The sequence below is a fragment of the Urocitellus parryii genome, chromosome 8 (assembly GCF_045843805.1).
Source record: "Urocitellus parryii isolate mUroPar1 chromosome 8, mUroPar1.hap1, whole genome shotgun sequence".
NCBI lineage: Eukaryota > Metazoa > Chordata > Mammalia > Rodentia > Sciuridae > Urocitellus > Urocitellus parryii.
The window spans coordinates 145,926,291-145,943,737 of record NC_135538.1 but is presented as its reverse complement, the minus strand read 5'-3'; the positions used below and the strand labels follow the sequence as shown (position 1 = coordinate 145,943,737).

The 17,447-nt window shown below is 53.9% G+C and overlaps 1 protein-coding gene across 1 annotated transcript in view; it reads right to left on the bottom strand.

Moving 5' to 3' along the window:
* The window catches only part of Gmpr (guanosine monophosphate reductase), a 38,203-nt gene that overhangs the window by 1,220 nt on the left and 19,536 nt on the right, over nt 1-17,447 (bottom strand). Inside the window, exons 5-8 of the mRNA XM_026384646.2 lie at nt 15,572-15,653; nt 13,037-13,143; nt 5,314-5,356; nt 1,992-2,151 (exon numbers count right to left, since the gene is read on the bottom strand). Coding sequence (XP_026240431.1) covers nt 1,992-2,151; nt 5,314-5,356; nt 13,037-13,143; nt 15,572-15,653 — 392 coding nt within the window. The remainder of the gene's footprint in view (nt 1-1,991; nt 2,152-5,313; nt 5,357-13,036; nt 13,144-15,571; nt 15,654-17,447) is intronic.

Sequence of the window (17,447 nt, the reverse complement as noted above, 5' to 3'; positions counted from 1 at the left end):
CACAGTCCACCCCACTTGCAGAGGCATCTTGAGAAGGAAGTCTCACTCCTTCTCTGGCCCTCCTCTGAGGCCAGGCAGATTCTAACCTGCATTCTAGAACTTTCCATGGTCGTTATCATGGAAGAAATACTCTCCCTGGAGAAACAGCATGTCTTGATCAGAAACTTGTTATGCAGAATTTCCAAAGGACATTTGCTTATTGGCCGAACGTGCCAGACTCTCCTGGGGTGACACCCAGCTATCGAAACCATGGGCTGGATGAAGGGCTGGCCTAGGGACTGGGTTAGGTCACCAAACTCCGGAAACCAGAGTCACCCATGCCACAGCTCCAGTCTGATAGCCCATGTGATCTAGCAGGGTGGTTCAGGTCTCAGCACTCTGTGACCACAGTCAGGTGCACACACGGCCCTGCAGTGATTTCCACCCCGTCTTCAGATACTTCCTGGACCTTTCAGAACTGGCTGGAAATTATTCAGATTCTCGTTGCTGCCTCTATACTAACTGTTAATGTCACCTTTTACAAGTCACTCACGGTTGATGCTGAGGTCTGCTCATCTGTCAAATGAAGGTGCCCTGCCTCCTGGGGACAGTGTGAGGATGGGATGGTTAATAACTGGGAAAGAACAGCAAAGCGTCCATTAACAGCAGTGCTGTAATCACACACGACGTCAAAGTCAGAATCACCAGACTGCAAAGGGACAGAGGCAGGTTCAACTACAGAGCTCAGGCTACCTGTGGGGCAAGATTTAACTCCTTCAGCACCTTCTTTCTTGTCGGAGATTTCACTCTGCTTCCTGGTGTTTGTGATGTGTGCTCCCTGCTGAAATCCCAAGCGGAGGCTTTCCTCCTGGCTCCTGGGCCTGTGCATAGCCGACGCTAGCCTTCCCTGTCCACGGCGTGTGGCGTGTCTGAGGCCCCCAGACAGCTGCAACTGCTCAGCCACACGGCTGCACTTCATTTGGGCAAAGGGCAGACACCGCACAGGCCTAGGCTGGTGGCCACAGCGGCTGGCTGAGCAGTCAGCTTCTTGGCTGTAGGGCCAGGTTCACACTGAGGCCCGACTGTGCAACCTCCCCGCCCAGCTCCCACGAGAAGCTAGGGCCTCAGAGGCCACCCCGGAAGGCCCACCTGCCTTCCCCGACTTTATCGAGTCCCCAGCCCCGTCAGAGGAAAATGCCTGGGAGGAGATGGAAGTCAGCCCACCAGAACCCTACAAAGAACCGAACTCTGGTAGAACAGGCCCCAGAACCCGGAGGAGTTCTGCAGTTCCACCTCTAGTTGGGCGGAACCTGACAGGACGCATCTGAACCTCCAGCCCACCCCATGAGCTGCAGGGAAGGAAGCTTTAGCTTCCTGGAGAAAGGCCGTCCGCCTGTTCCAGCTGATGCCTCCCCAGGCCTCCAGACCACTGGCCCGTCACTGGTCCTTGGCTCTGGCTGGGTCAGGTGGGAGGTGAGGCAGTCTATTGGGCAGCCGGGGTCTGAACGCACAGTTAAGGAGGAGGTGAGACGAAAGGCCACGGGGCCTAGGGGGTCCCGGGTTTAAAAATCTCAGCAGACAAGAGCAAGCTGGCTGCCTGGTGACAGAGCCATAGAGCCTGCACCCGCCCAAGAGCTGCTGAGCGAGGCAGCATTCTTCAGGTGCGGCCTGGCCCCCCACCCATCTCCGGGGCAGCCAGAGATCTGCTCAGCCCCATTCCTGCAGCCTTATGGCCGCGAGCAGCACGGTGAAGGCGCTATTGGAAAGCCAAGGCAGCCTCCCGTCCAGGCTGCTCCCTGCTCACCCTCACCCCCAACCATCCAGCCCAGCCTCAGGTGCTTCTGTTCTGCACTGCAGATGCCAGCTGGATACAAGTCGGGGCTCTATTTAAAAAAGCTGCCAGAGGTGCCTGCTAGGCCCTGCCCAGAGTCCCTCCACACAGCACTGCTGGCCAGGCCTGTGGCTGAGGCGAGGCAGGAGGCCTGGCCAGGAGGCGCCAGGGCTGGACCCACCTGTACTCGGCGACGCCCCCCGCGTGCTTCTTCATGGCCGTCTCGGAGCTCATCCCGTAGAAGAGCTTGAGTTTCTGCCCGTTCCTCTCGATCACTTCCCCTGCACACTCGGTGTGGCCAGAGAACATCCCTCCCAGCATGACAAAGTCCGCTCCGGCTCCTACAAGCAGAGGTGGGGAAGAAGGGGGTGGGGAGTTGCGGAAGTCAGAAGGGGAACTCTGCAAAGAGCCGGCTGCCCCCCAGCACTGGCCACATGCTCCCAAGCGCTCTGCCACTGAGCTATGGCCCCAGCCCTGACTCCAGGAAGGTCCAAGTTCCTCCCCAGCGCACCTTCTCCCCTCCTCCCCGGCTGCCCTGCAGGGGCACAAACACTGGGAGAAACAAACGGAGCCTGCAGAAGGTTTGTAGCCAAGGTACTGGAACGTGACTGATGGTTATTAATGACGGACACCTTCCAAACAGAGAAGCTGTTCTCTTAGATGCAAATAGACATTAAGAATCGTGCACCATCTTAGAAAGCATGTCATCTAATCTCAATAGGGTAACTCCTCCACAATGTCCCCAACAGGCACCTGGTGTCCTCCTGAAGTTCTCTGTGCTTAGAGATGGGGACCAGCCCTCAAAGTAGATTGTACCTCTCCACTGAAGACTGGGCATGGAGGAGAGAAACCCCTGCATGAATCCGTAAAACTCTACCTGTCCCTCTATTGGATGAGCATTAGCCCTCGAGTTGATAATATGCCACATGCGTCACCAAATGACATGAAATTTCCAGGGCAGCCACAGAGGAGACCGAGCTATTGAGGTTGGCTCTGTTTACCCCAGTGTGTGGCACAGGGGAGACACGAAATGACTGGCTATCAAGAAAATGCAAGTTAGAATAAACCATGTGGACGATATAAAAATAGTTCCATTCCTCATCCTGTTCCTGGTTGACTATGCAAAGGACCCTTCATTAAATGTTCAGTGCCGTGGCTTGACAGTGTCCCCCAAAAGTTCATGTGTCGGCAACACTCTCCAGTTTCATCTGTTGAGGTGTTCAGAGGTGGGACCTTTAGGGAGGGCATTAGGATTACATGAGGTCATGAGGGTGGGTCCCCTTTATGATATTCGTGGATTACAAGAAGAGAGGCCTGAGCTAGCAGCTTACTTGCTCTCACCATGTGATGCCCCCTGCTATTACCAAGAAGGCCCTCCCTGTAAACCAAGAAGCACATTCTTGGACATCCAGGCCTCCTGAACCATGAGCCAAATAAACTCCTATCCTTATAAACTACTCAGCCTTGGGTATTTTGTTACAGCCACAGAAAATGGACTAAAACATTAAGAAACTGTACAACTTCTCCTGGGAGCAAGTCCTACTGAGGGTTCCCATTGAGAACAGGACAAGACAATGGCAGGGTACAGATGTATTAAATAAGAGGAAGGAAGCAAAACCCTCAGCAGGAGAAAAGAAAGCAAGCCTGAAAAGTGGCCCTGACATCTTGCAGCAAGTCATTTAAGAGGACCCTGGAGGGTGCATGGTTTCAGTCCCACTTGGCATTATTGCAGAATGGCCTGCTCTCAGGGCTGGCCCTCGGCCTGGCACGCAACCAGCAAGACACAAATGGCCTACACAGCAGGCGGTTGTGCAGATCTCCCCAGGGCCCCAACCCCAAGGCCGGCTCCCCAGTCCTGCCAGGATGTTAACAGGACAGAGGGTAGCGGATATGGCCAGACTCGTGACGGCTTCGCCCCAGGAGTCTACAGAAGGAACACAGCAGACCCACTTGAAGCCCTGCTCGAAGCAGGCCCCCGTTATTTTCTAAACCCTGATAGCTTTCCCCACCCAGCATGTTCCCCAGCAAGGCCCTGGAGTTCCACGGTCTACGGTCTCTGCACAGGCAGCCACGCTCCTGGAAGGAAGGGGAAGGGAAAGACTTTGGAAGGAACTGAGCAGAGGGCGAGGAGAAGGGCTGGGGCTGGTATCTACCAGGCACCTTTGTGACCCACCGTCACTTCAAGGTCTGTTCAGCTCTGGCTCTGCAGAGAGCACACAGGGGGATGCGAAGGGAGCCCGAGATGGAAAGCCCCTGGTACTAAGAATGTCCTTGGCTGGAGATCCTTACAGCAAGGCCTGAGGGCCATGGTTAGTGAAGGGCCCAGTCGGTCCCGCCCTGGTCATTCACCTCGGGGCCATATGCCGGCTGCTGGAGGAGGTCGGGGCTCTATATCGTCCTCCTGCAGCTGAGAGCTGTGATGAGAAAGGGACTAAGTTCTACTTTTGTGACATTCTTTGGGTTGCTACTAAATTGCTATGAAGACCACGAACCCGTGCTTTGTTGTCACAAGCTAGCAGGGTTTTTGTTTAAAAATCAAAACACATCCAGGTGCTGTGGTGCACACCTGTAATCCCAGCAGCTTGGGAGGCTGAAGCAGGAGGACTGCAAGTTCAACCCAGCCTCAGCAACTTAGTGAGGCCCTGAACAACTCAGACTGTCTCTAAAAAAGGCTGGAGATGTGGCTCAGTGGTTAAACATCCTGGGTTCAATCCCAGGTAGCCCAAAAAGCAAATTCCTAAGACATTTCCTAATTTACACACACACACACACACACACACATTTGTGAGGGGCTGCCATAAGAAAGGAGTGGCCCTGTGGGAGCCCTGCTTCTGCCTCCTGCTGGTACCCACAGCTCCCACTTGAGTTGGAGCCACCCCTCTGTGCAGTCAGCTCTGACTTCTGAATGCATTTGGCAGATTAAGTAGTCAGCATCAGCACAGGGCTCCGCAGCCCTGTTTCACTGCCTCTCGGGGTGCTCAACCTCTTAGAGCTTCCTCAGGAAAACCCCAGGACACAGCCGAGCCCTGCAGCATCATCCCCTCAATTGCAATGGACACTGCTGCCCCCTAGTGGGGAGCAGGCGCTTTGGCCTCCAGGGAGAAGCTGCCTCTTGGACTCTCCCTTCCCAGGGAATTCAGGTGGAGTGAAAGAGCACACCTGAGGCTTGGAGTGTGGTCAGTGGTAGAGCGTGTGCCTGACGTGGGTTCCACCCTCAGCGCCACACAAAAGAAAAAGAGCCCAGGTTCCCAGAGTATTCTCAATCAAGAGCCCAAGGCGTCACTCACTCCAGGCTTGCAGAACGTCACTGCCAGATGCATTTCCTGAGCACCTGGCTTCCTCTGCCACAGACCAGAACCAGACCAGGGCCAGGACTTAGGCCAACTGGGAAAGGAACGCAGGGAGCGGAAACACTGGCAGCAAGAACTTCCCCTCGGCCTCTTCATCCCAGTCCCCCCCTGCCGCACGGAGCTCCTCCCTCCTCCCCACCAGGCCATCCTTACCAAAGGCTTTGGCGACGTCTCCTGGACAGGTGCAGCCTCCGTCCTTCACAGAGGAAAGAATAAGGAGAGGACATGAGTATCAGTGGGAGCTGGCCCCTCCCCAGGATGATGAGGAGCTCACACCCCCGGGCTCAGCCAGGCACCTGGACCAACAACTCAAACTGTTGCTTTCTGGCCTAGCTGACTCCCCGAAAATCACATCTCCCATTCCCCCAGCTGCCACGTACTGCCAAATACCCATGCGCCCCCCCCCCAGGCTCAGGTGCCCCTGGCTAGCCCTTTAGGTAGCACCCCAGCCATCCCTTCAGCCCCGATCACTGTCCGTCAGGAGCCACTGTTCTCTCCGTGCCTGGGGTGAGGCGAGATCTATTTAGTTCAAGGGCTGCATTATTTTAAGAGCTATGGAAAGAACACGGAGTTAGTTCCTTTATCTCGGCAGCCACCTCATGGCTCTCATGTCCTTCCGGTACCAATCCCAGTTACCTTAAAATTCAACACATCCACTCTCTACACCTACTTTGCCTGCACAGAGCACAGGTGTGGGGCTGGTTAGTCCCAGAGGGACACGGTTACCTTGGGCTCTGGGGGTTGTCTCCAGCCCAGCCGCATGGTACAAAGTCCCCAGCATGCAGCAGAGCTCACTGTGTTTCCTTACAAACAAGACCCCAAAGGCCCGGGCTGCTGCCTGCTCCTCCCAGTGTGGCCTGGGTGAGTCTGGGGAGGAGAAGGGGGACAGCAGTACCATGGAGTGGCAGCCAGACAGGCAGGGACAGCCAGGAAGCTCAGGCCGGAGGGGAGAAACAGCACACCAGTGACACAGTCCAAAGGTCACTGTGGGCCTAGGAGAAACACCGAGGCCCCTGAGGGACCACCTGTTCCCAGGAACACAAAACACAGGCCACTTGGTGCTGCCCTGGGTGACAACCTGCAGGAGTGTGGCACCAGGATCAATGGAGAACTGGGACGGGCCACTTTGCAAGGAGCATCTGGATCTGAGGACACAGGCCTCGGGGACTCTGGCTCTGCTATGGCTCATCAGGCCTGCCGCGCTGAGAGCTGGAGTGCGGCTCCACGTGTCACTTGTCACTGCCCCGCAGCCGTGACCTGATGGGAGGGAGGTGTGAGGGCGCCACCAGCTCTTGCCTCAACTCTTCCCTGTGTAGCCTCCCTGACCCCAGAGGGCCACAGGGCACAGGGGCACCAGCAGTTCAGCGACAGTCTCTGCACTCAAGGTGTCCGGCCCCAGACCTCCCTGGGAGGCAGGGGCTGTGGTTCCAGACACCTGTCACCGCTTCCAGCCCCACAGGTACAACCTCAACCTGCCCGCCACTCATCCACCAGTTCACCTTCTAGAGCTTTCTCAAAACCAGCTCTGCACCACCGGGTTTCAAACCATAACCTCAAATGAACAAAATAAACTCATGCTCCTATTAGAATAGGTCTCGGAAATTCTGACTGGGAAACAGGGTATCTCCTGGGGCTCCTGAAAACCCCCAGCTGTGGTCAGGGATGAGGCCTGATGCAGATGTCCCGCATTACTGGGAGCATAAAAAACCAGCCCCTCTTCCCAGGATGAGCCAAAAAGGCCACAGTCAACTCGGCTGCAGACTGGGCCGCAGAGAGGAAACGGGTTATGGCGCCACCTGCCCCCATTATGTGTAGGCATCTATAAGATGCCCCCAAACGAGCCGGTCTGCAGTTAACCGCATGCAATCCATCTTGACATGAAGCCTTAAGACAAAGCAGTCTGTGCCCCTCTGCCAAGCAAAGCATCCTTTCATGTTCCCAGGGGATGGGGGAGCAGGGCACCCTCTGAAATCTAAGACACACATTTACCTTCACAGAGGTGCAACGGCTGGAGAGTTTTTAAAAAAGGGGAGCAAGCTGGGTGTGGTGGAGCATGTCTATAATCCTAGCAGCTGGGGAGGCTGAGGCAGGAAGATGGCAAATTCAAGACCAGACTCAGCAACTGAGCAAGGCTCTAAAGCAACTTAGTGAGAGACTCTGTCACAAAATATATATAAAAAAAAAAAAAAAAAGGAAGGAAGGACAGGCTGGGGATGTGGCTCAGTGGTTCAGCACCTCTGGGTTCAATCCCCAGAAACTGAAGCCAGCATTTTCTAAGTGAGGGCGAATATGAGACTCAGAAAGACTGAGTGACTCTCCTAAGGCCACATAGCTATAAAAATGGAAACATGGGCTGGGGATGTGGCTCAAGCGGTAGCGCGCTCGCCTGGCATGCGTGCGGCCCGGGTTCGATCTTCAGCACCACATACAAAAACGAAGATGTTGTGTCTGCCAATAACTAAAAAATAAATATTAAAAAAATTCTCTATCTCTCCCTCTCTCTCTCTCTCTCATTCTCTTTAAAAAAAAAAAAAGGAAACATAAGATTAGAACCAGCAGCTGTCTTATGACAGCATTTCTGATATTTTCTGGGGGGTGGGTGGGTTCTGATCCTTATTTTTTAACGTTTGTTTACATTTCTAGCTTTTCCTAGATTGAGCATGTTGGGGGGACTTTTCAAGGCCTTAAAAATTAAGATTTAATGAGGTTGAGTAGGTCTTTCTAAATCACAGTGTGACAAGAAGAAATGAACTGTTCATTCCTTAATCTTTGCCTGCGTGGGGGTGTCTTGAATTTTCCCACACTCTGCCCCCTGAAGCCTACAGTGGCCATAATAAATAGAAACCTAGCTCCAGCCCCTCCTGTTGGCCCCCTCTGGTGGGGCTTCCTGGGAACTGCAACAGCACAGATGTGCTCATTCAGTAATGCATGTGTGCAAGGAGACAGCTGGAAGGACACTGGACACAGTGACAGGCTCCTAACATCTGCTGGGTTCGCTGCAGGTTCCAGACTCTTGGCAATTGGGAGAAGCCATCTTGTGAGGCTGTGTGACACCAGGCAGGTGGGAGCAGCAGCTGCTGTGAGCCTGGGCGTGTGCAGCTGGTGGCAACTGGGGAGCCAGTGCAGGGTCCACTCCTGTAGCAGCTGTGAACTGCATCTGGACTCCTGGCTGCAAACTGCACTCCTGACCCCATCGAGGAACTCCCACCAATTCTCAGGTAGGCTCCTAAGGGCCACCTTCCCACCGCAGGAGCCCACAGGCCTGGGCCATCGGCGCCCCCTACTGACATCAGCACATGAAAGCTGGCCCTAGAATCCAGCCAGCAAGGCCGAGTTTCCCCTAAGTAAGCCAAACCTCAGGACACATCAGAACGACCCAGAGGCGGTGTTCATACAGATGCTCGGGCCTTGCTGCCTGACTCAGTAGGTCAGGCCTAGAGGGGGACCCAGGAAATCTGACGAGCCGTTAGTTGATGCCAACACTGCTGGTCTGGGCACCACACTCAGAACTGAAGCAAGTTACCCACTGGGTCATGCTTTGCAGAGAAGCTTAGGTGATTTCCACCGGAGTCGGCTGGGGTACCCACAGAGCCTCCAGGACCCCCACCCCAACCTGCTCAAGCAGTCCTGTGAACTGAGCAAGTCTGAAGTTTCCGGAAGGACATCAAGTGTGGTGTCTCAGAAGAAGCTCGGCGTCAGACTTCATTCACTGGACTTCCACTCTTGGAAATGGTGGTCATTCGAGGAAGACCTGACATGGGGCCCAGGTTCTGATGAAGACTCTTGAAGGTGAGCATGATTACATAATGGGGACTTGCAACTCACAACCCATGAGGCACTGGGGTCCAAGACTAAAGAGCCTAATTCTCTAGGATGGGGTCCGGTGACATCCTTATAAAAGTTCTCTGGTGGTCTTCATGCAGCCAGCCCAGATGACACTGAAGCAAGCATCTGAGACCCACTGGCAGACTGGAGCATGGGAGTGCTGCTTGGTGGCTTCCATGACAAGTGCCCTGACTCAGCAAATGTAGACTTGGGGTCTACATCAGTCTTTTCCACCCCAGGTGTTCAATGAATGAGTGCTATATCTTCACTGGGGAAAAAGATGAGTGGACAGCCTTAGAACTCTGTATTCACCAATAAAATGTTGGTCATTTATTCTAGTTTCTAGCACCCAGTAGGTGCTCAATAAACACTCACTGGATGAATGGGTAGAGAGATGAAGAAACTGGATGAGGAAGGAGAAGGAACCCAGGCAACCCACACTACACTGAGAGCCCAGGGCTTGGAGCCTAGCATGCATCTTAGCTGAGAGTCACGTGGTATGAGGCGGGGCCGGCAGGGCTCAGGAGCTGTGGTAAGACTCAAATGAGACCCAAGCACAGAGGGGTTCTGACAGAGTCATAGCACCATGAGATCAGGATGAAAAGCCAGACCCAGACCTCAGCAAGCACTGAGGCTAAGGCAAAATCAATGAGGAAGCCTTCCACAGAGATGACCACATCAATTCTCATTTTTTTAAAAATCACCTATCATGGGACTGCAAATTGGGGCAACCACTATGGAAAGCAGTATGGAGATAACTCAGAAAACTTGGAATGGATCCACCATTTGACCCAGCTATCCCACTCCTCAGTCTACAGTCAAAGGACCTAAAATCAGCATACTGTAGTGACACAGCCACATCAATGTTTATAGCAGCTCAATTCACAATAGTTAGACTATGGAACCAACCGAGGTGCCCTTCAACAGATGAATGGACAAAGAAACTGTGGTACATATACACAATGGAGTATTAGCCTTAAAGAAGAATGAAATTATGGCATTTGCATGTAAATTGATGGGACTAGAGAATATCATGCAAAGTGAAATAAGCCAATCCCCCCCCCAAAAACAAAAGCTGAATGTTTTCTCTGATAAGTGGATGCTGATCCATAGTGGGGTGAACGGATAGGGAAGAATGAAGGAACTTCGGTTTGTGTAGAGGGGAGTGAGAGGAGGGGTGGGGTTCTGGGGATGGGAAAGACAGTAGAAAGAGACAGACATTATCACCCTCTGTACATGCATGATTACACCTGGAGTAACTCTGAACCATGTATAGCCAGAGGAATAAGAAGTTGTACTTCGTTTGGGTACTATATGTCAAAAATGCATTCTACTTTAAAATAAATAATAAAAGAAAAAAAAAAACACTTATCCATGATTTAATGTGCGAGCTTGACCTTGCAACAGCAGAAGTGAAAGGTCTGAAGGTTTAATTTACTCGACATAAGTCAGCACTGTAATAGAAACACTAAAAACAGACCACACTTCCAATCTATAAGATATGTATGTGTATGCACAGGCACATAAAATACACGGCCTGCCTTCTGTATCTGTGAGTTCCATACCCTTGGATTCAACCTAACACAGATGAAAAATATTTTTTAAAAAACTGCATCTGTACTGAAAGTGCAGACTTTTTTTTTGGCCTTAGTTCCTAAATAATACAACTATTCATATTGTATTTACCTGTACCAGGTGCTATAGTCATCGTAGCCCATGGTAGGGTGTGTGTAGGTCATATGCAAATACTACACAATTTTACACAGGGACTCGGGCACCATGGGCTGTGGCTTCCACAGGGGTGAGACCAATCCCCACAGACGGCAAGAGACGATCACGCACACCTGTGTACACGCCAAACACCCACAGAGTGAAAGCCACAGCTCTGTCGGCACCCACCAGACCTGACACCAGGCCTGCTCCGAGCATCTCATCTCACAAAACTACCTGCAGGGGGCTGAATGGTCGTCACATGTGAAGGTGGACGAGGCACCCGAGAGTCAAAGACAGGCTGTAAATCAGCATTTATTCCTTAGTCACCTTTAGGGGCACCGTCCCTCCAGAAGCTTCTGATGGAATACTGCCTGCCTGTCCCCAACTCCCTCCTTCCCACATGTGCCACTGAAGTCTGCTCTCGCCTGTCCACAGCGGGGCCACGGGCAGCGTCTTGGGAGGCACCCACCCCAGGCCTCTGTGGTCCATCCTCCTGGTCTGCGTCTGCTCCTCGGTCCCTGCCCAGGCTCCAGAGGGCAACCCCGGGCTTCACCTCTCACTCCCACATGCGTCCACTCCCGGGGCTCCCGCAGTGTAGGAGCTGTTGGCTCTGATCAGCCGAGATCGGGTCTCCAACCGTGAACCCAACCCTTAATGGATCTCCTCCTGACGCCCCTCGAGCTCTTTGAAACCTCCAGTCCCCAAAATGAACCCTAGACCAACCCCGACCTCTTCCCTTGCAGCCAGTACTCATCCCGAGGAGCAGCTGGCCCCTCGTCTACCAGCTGCCAAGCGGCTGCTCCATTGCCCAGGCTTATTTAACTCTCCCCTGAACATCCCTTGGTTCTGCGGAGGGCTCCCAAGCCCCACTACTACCCTAGTGGAAGGCACATCAAATCCTGCCTGAAGCACACTGTCCCTTCTTCTCGGCTTGCCCCTTTCCCATCCTTCCCAGGCAACTCGTTGGATGTTTCTGCCAGACACATGGATCCACTGGGCACTCTCCTGCTCAGACCTCTTCAATAGCTCCCCAGCACCCTCGGGAGAAGTCCCAATCCTTAACAGGCCACAGCACTCACAGCTGCCCTGAAGCTCATCTCCTGCCCCCTCTCCTGCCCACTTCCAGCTCCCTCCTCTGATGGAGTGACTTTGAGGTCTTTCAGTCAGTCCCTACACTCTTCAGTGCCCTCCCCTCCCCTTCATCTGAAGCCTGCCCTGGGTACTTCCTACCACTCACCCTAGGAAGCCCACACCATGCATGCTGTAGCCTGTTGGGAGTCAAACCGCATCCCCCTCAAGAGTCACGTTGCCATCCTAACCCCTAGAATGTGACCTTATTTGGACACTGGGTCACTGAAGAGGCATTTAGTGAAGTCAAGGTCGTCTTGGAGCAGGGTGGTCCCTGGGCCAAAAGGATCCGTCTCCTGATAAAAAGGAGGAATGGACAGAGGCACCCAGGGAAAAGGCCACATGGACACCGGAGCTGGGCTGCCAGAAGCCAAGGACACCGAGTGACAGTTAGCAGGGGTCCACCTGGAGCCTGGAACACAGCCCCTGCTGCTCTGCACTCAGGCCCATCTGTGTGCTTTCTATGCCCTCCCTCACCTGGGGCAGGACAGGGTGACCTTATTCCCCACCTAGGCAGGGCCATCCGTCCTGGAGCACCTGCCACCACAGGGATCCAGTAAGGCAGGCTTCAGGGGTGGCACCAGAAGATCAAATTCACAGGTGAATCACAACCAGGGAACACCTGATACGAAGCACTGGGAGAGGTGCACGCCGGGTATCCCAGCAGCTCGGGAGGCTGAGGCAGGAGGATCAAGGCCAGCCTCAGCCAAAGCGAGGCCCTACGCAACTGGAACAGGAGTCCCCTGTGGTTCTCCTTTGCTGGCAAAGCCACAAATCTTCTTTTCCCTTTTCCTCAAAACTGCATCCTCATTACTAAACGGGCATCCAGGATGAGGACGGAGCTTTGGGTGCTCAGCCCACACCTTGATCTGGGGAACTTCTGGCCTCTAGAACTGGGAGACACGAAATGTCATGGTTTGAGTCTGTGACACTTGGTTAAAAAACATCCCTAGCAAAGGACCACATGCCCCTGCGTCCTCAAGGCTGCCTGCGATCCCCATCATGCCCCTCCCCCCACCTCCTTAGTGACTGCAGGCTGGAGGCCCCTGCAGAAGACGCAGGCAGCCAGGTCTGTCTCTGCTGAAGGTCACTGATGCAACCACAGGGCCCCGTAAGGCAGCCAGCTCCCTCAGGGTCAGGGTCAGGGTCAGGGTCCCCCCTGCCGTCTCAACCTGCTTCAGCCCCAACCCCAGCCTCAACACAGACTCACCGAGATGATGTGCCCCTTGAGGCCGTGGGCGGAGTCCGCGCACTCGATCACCGCACTCAGCTGCGGGTAGCCCACCCCGGTCTTGGTGCGGGTGGTGCACACGGAACCTGCGGAGGAAGGGGGGGACCCCAAGGAGAGGTTACACGTGAGCAGCACATGAACGAAACGCACCCCCTCACCTTCCCACCACCTGCCCCAGAAGGTGGACTGCCCTCTGCAGGGGGGTGCATGCTTGGAAGGGAGGGGCTGACTGGCCAGTGCGACAGAGGTGGCCAGGTGCCACCCCACCTGCCCAGGCATGCCCTGGGGCCCTGGTCACCGTCACCACCGATGTTCAGATGTTCAGGATGTCGCCCTCTCCCCGCTCTCCCCTGCGTGGCGGAGCACCGACCTCCCCCAGTCCCCTCTCCTCCTACCCCTTCCTGTCTCAAAGGACTTCCCAGAGTCCTCCCACAGCCTGTGCACCCTGAACCCCAAACCTCTGTCAATCTCCTGACCTCCCCAAGCCTCAGAAGTCCCTGCACACCTGTGACAGAAACACAAAAGCACATGCCTCGCAGGTGGGGACCTGGGTCAGACGGCACAAGGAAAAAACAGCTTGGCCTGGTCTGGCCTGCAGGGGGCCCTGAGGAAGGGGGGCCAGGACAGTGGTACCCCTCACTCGTCCTCAGCTCTGCCTCCAGGAGACCCTTTACCATCTCGCCGTCCACCTCCCACCTGAGCTGCACCGCCCCAAGTCTCCAACCAGCCTGCCCCTGAGTCAGCTCTGCTGCCCACCTTCCTCCCCCACCTCTCCTCCCATCAAGCCCCGTCCAGGCTGTATTCTCCGTCAGGTCTGGGGAACAGGTATCTTTCCCTATGTCCCTCCCAACAAGTGAGCACCCCTTCACGCTGTACCCAGAGCAGCTAGATCCAGCTCCACCTGCGACCCTCCTGGCTCACCTCATCTCTAGCTGCTACTTACCCCAGATTCAGTCCCTCTGACAGAGGGGGCAAGTTTCTCCCCCCCCCTTAGGGATTCTCTGTCCACGCCATTCTCTGTGCACCCCCCTCTGCACCACCCCCTCTCCAGGCAAGGCTTTCTCGTCTTCAGGCTTCATCTTCAATGTCAGTGCCCCAGGGAACTTGTTCACCGCAGGATTTCTTCCAAGCAGCAGCATTTAAATCATTATTTGTGCAAGCGCATTGAGGATCTGTTTTTCTCTGCCGGGTGGTAAACTCAGTGGATATTCACACTGCTGTCTATCCCACGCTGAGAAGAGAGCCTGGTACATAATCAGGGCACTATAAATAGCCACTGCGAGGATGCACAGGCCAGGAATGAGTGTGTCACCCACGTCCCCGTCTCCACTGCTCCGCCACCCACGTAGCTGCTCCTGGATGTCCATCTGGGGTGCTCTGGGGCCAGCGTAATGGCAGACCAGAGATACCACTCCTCCTGCTCAGGGCGTTGACTGCCTCCCCGCCCCGTGATGGCAACCACACTCTGAGACACTGGAATAGTCGATCTGAAGACCTCCCTGTGAGGTCTAAGGCTGGTTATTGTATAGGTCCACAGGGCTGTTGTTCCTCTTTCCCTCCAGGTCCTGGTCCCTCGAACCCTCCCCTCTGCACCAAGCCAAGTCACCACCCACCGGAGTCCTGGCCTCCAGCCGTACCCTCCACAGACTCCTCTCGTTGGCTTATGGTCCATTTCCTTTCATCATGGTGTCTCTTGGGTGGGAGGTGCTTTTAAACATCTTTGCTGGGTTTTTTTTAGTCCCAATATGAAAATGGACGTCTTTGTTCCTGCTCTCTAATGTTGGCATCTGATTAATAACAGACATAGAGGGAACTCGTCACCAACACAGCAGTGGATTCAGCCTCCCGCACGGCACACCGGAGGGCAGACACCAGTGGACCCAAGAAACCACGGCGCCACCCAGCACAAGGACCAAAGGCCTCCACCTCTCTCCTCCGTTCAAGATGCCAACGGGTGGTCCTAGCAGAGAAGGCCTGAAGGGGAAATGGGCGAAATCTTGCCTGCCGGCTGCCAGGTGAGGGGCCAACAGTGATACGTGCCTGGTCACAGGTGACGTTCAAATGTGGATTCACAGCCACACGCCGATCTGCAACGTTTGGGGCTCTTCAAACATTCCTGCTCCTGAGCCATCCTTGTGCATTAACCGTCCTCTCCGTCCTCCCTTCCTCCTCTCCGTCCTCCCTTCCTCCTCTCCATCCTCCCTTCCTCCTCTCCGTCCTCCCTTCCTCTTCAGAGCACTCAGCTTGTTAATGAACTCTGCCATCCTCTCTTCCAGGACCCCCTACTCCAACTTCATCTCTGCTCCTCTCAACACCGTCTGGAGGCGTCACAGTGAACTCAAGGACCTCTCTTCTCAGGAGCTCTGTCTGGAAGCTCAATGATGCTTCCAGAAGAGAGAGGCTTTGAACCCATGGGTGAGTTGTTCCTGTGCTCCCATCTGGTCATTCCCAGGGCCCCCAAGCCCCAGGCCCGATCCTCCCCACGGACACCCTCCAGGGGCTTCAAGGTCTTACCTGGACCAACTCCCACTTTAATGATATCTGCTCCCGAGAGAATGAGCTCCTCCACCATCTCTCCTGTCACCACGTTCCCTGCCTGGGACAGAAGGAACACAGCTCACAACAGTGAGGACTCCCGGGGGAAGGTGGATGAGGAGCCCCACACCTGAGCATGGGATGTGCGTGGCCCGTGATCACCAGGCCACCACTGGGGGACAAAAGGAAAAAGCAAACACTGGTCCCGGTTCCTGAGCCTGTTCAAGTCTGAAATTGGTGAGCCGAGGTCTTCCTTTGGTTCCTTTCATGACCCGGAAAAAGGTTTCCCGTATTCATTACCTGGAAAGCACTCCTGAAGAAGCAGCCAGGGGTCACTGACGCACGAGAAGGGCCTGAACGAGATCATTCAGAACCAGAAGAGATCGGAGGGTGTCTGGGTCAGGAATATTCTAAACACGTCAGCAATCAACAAAGCAAAAACTTCCAAACACATAAAATAAGCCATGAAACACATTCAAACTGACTGAAATTCTTATGGTGGTGCCTAAAATACTCCAGAGAAGCCTTGTGTAGAGGTGAATGCCTATGACCCCATCAACTCTGGAGGCTGAGGCAGGAGGATCGCAAGTCGGAGACCAACCTGAGCTTAGTGAGACCCTGTCTCAAAATAAACTTTAAAAAAAGAGTTGGGACTGAAGCTCAGTAGTTTGACTTGCATGTATGAGGCCCTGGGTTCCAGGTGGGGAGACTGGGGGGGAGAGACAATGCTTCAGAGTTTGCCAAATCTCTGAAGAATCTCCATGAACTCCAGAGAGCCAGGACTGGAAAGTTCCCCATCTTCTCATAGTTGAGAAATTCCCTGAGTGTTCTTGCCCTAGGGTTGAGGTTCCCCTCTGGATATGGAAGGACAGATCAGTCCTTATGGATCACATAGCACTGGCATGTGCTCCGTTTACCGAGCACGAAGCTTTGGCCCTAAGAATAAACACACAAGCCAGGAAATGGCAGAATCCATCAACCAGGAGGATGCATCTGGTTTGGAAATAGTTCAAGTTCTTTCGCTGCAGGAGTCCAGGAGCACAAAAATAGCCCTTTATATTACAACTCCTTGCCCTGTGGATCCTCCAGCTGGCACACAGGATCCTGGGCAAGATGCCCAGCTGAGTTTTCACGACTGCGCAAAGACCTATTTTACAAAGTGCACCCCTGTCCCCTCTACTCACATGGACACCAAAGGGTCTCTTCACTGAATTGATTCTCCGGGGGGAAATTTTCTTTTTTAACCTAGACAAAGTGACTAGCACTTCCTAGAAAAGGTTGCTAGAAGAAGGTGGTGAGGTGCGCACAAAGCTGCTTAACTACAAACAGCAGCTGACAACTGGGGGGGGGGGGTGACAGGAGGACTAGAGGGGGGGTCAGAGTTGAAGGACAACTGCAAGGAAGCCCTGAGTACCTGCAAAACGTCAAAGGGGAAACAAAAAGCTGCCCGTGTAGAAATGAAATGCACACATGCAACAGCTCCAGCAACCAACACCAACCCGGCAGAGAAAAATACACTATCCCGTCGAAGGGGCACCGTCCCCAACATAACAAGAACAGAGAGGAGAAAGGCTAACGCCTCACAAGTACCAAAGGACGAGAACGAACTAATAGGAATTGTTAAAAAGTGGCTAACAAAACCTGGGGAAATGTTCAACTCCGCTAATCATCAAAGTAAAAACGCCAACGTGGTTCCACTTTTCATGTAGGCCCTCAGCAGTTGTGAGCATGAATGCCAAAGTCAACGCATCAGGAGATCTGCTGGAGGAACGTCTATTTTGGTCCAAGTTTTCCTCAAAAGCAATTTGTCCATAGAGAAGAAACGGGAAGACACACACATCTTTTGACCCAGTAA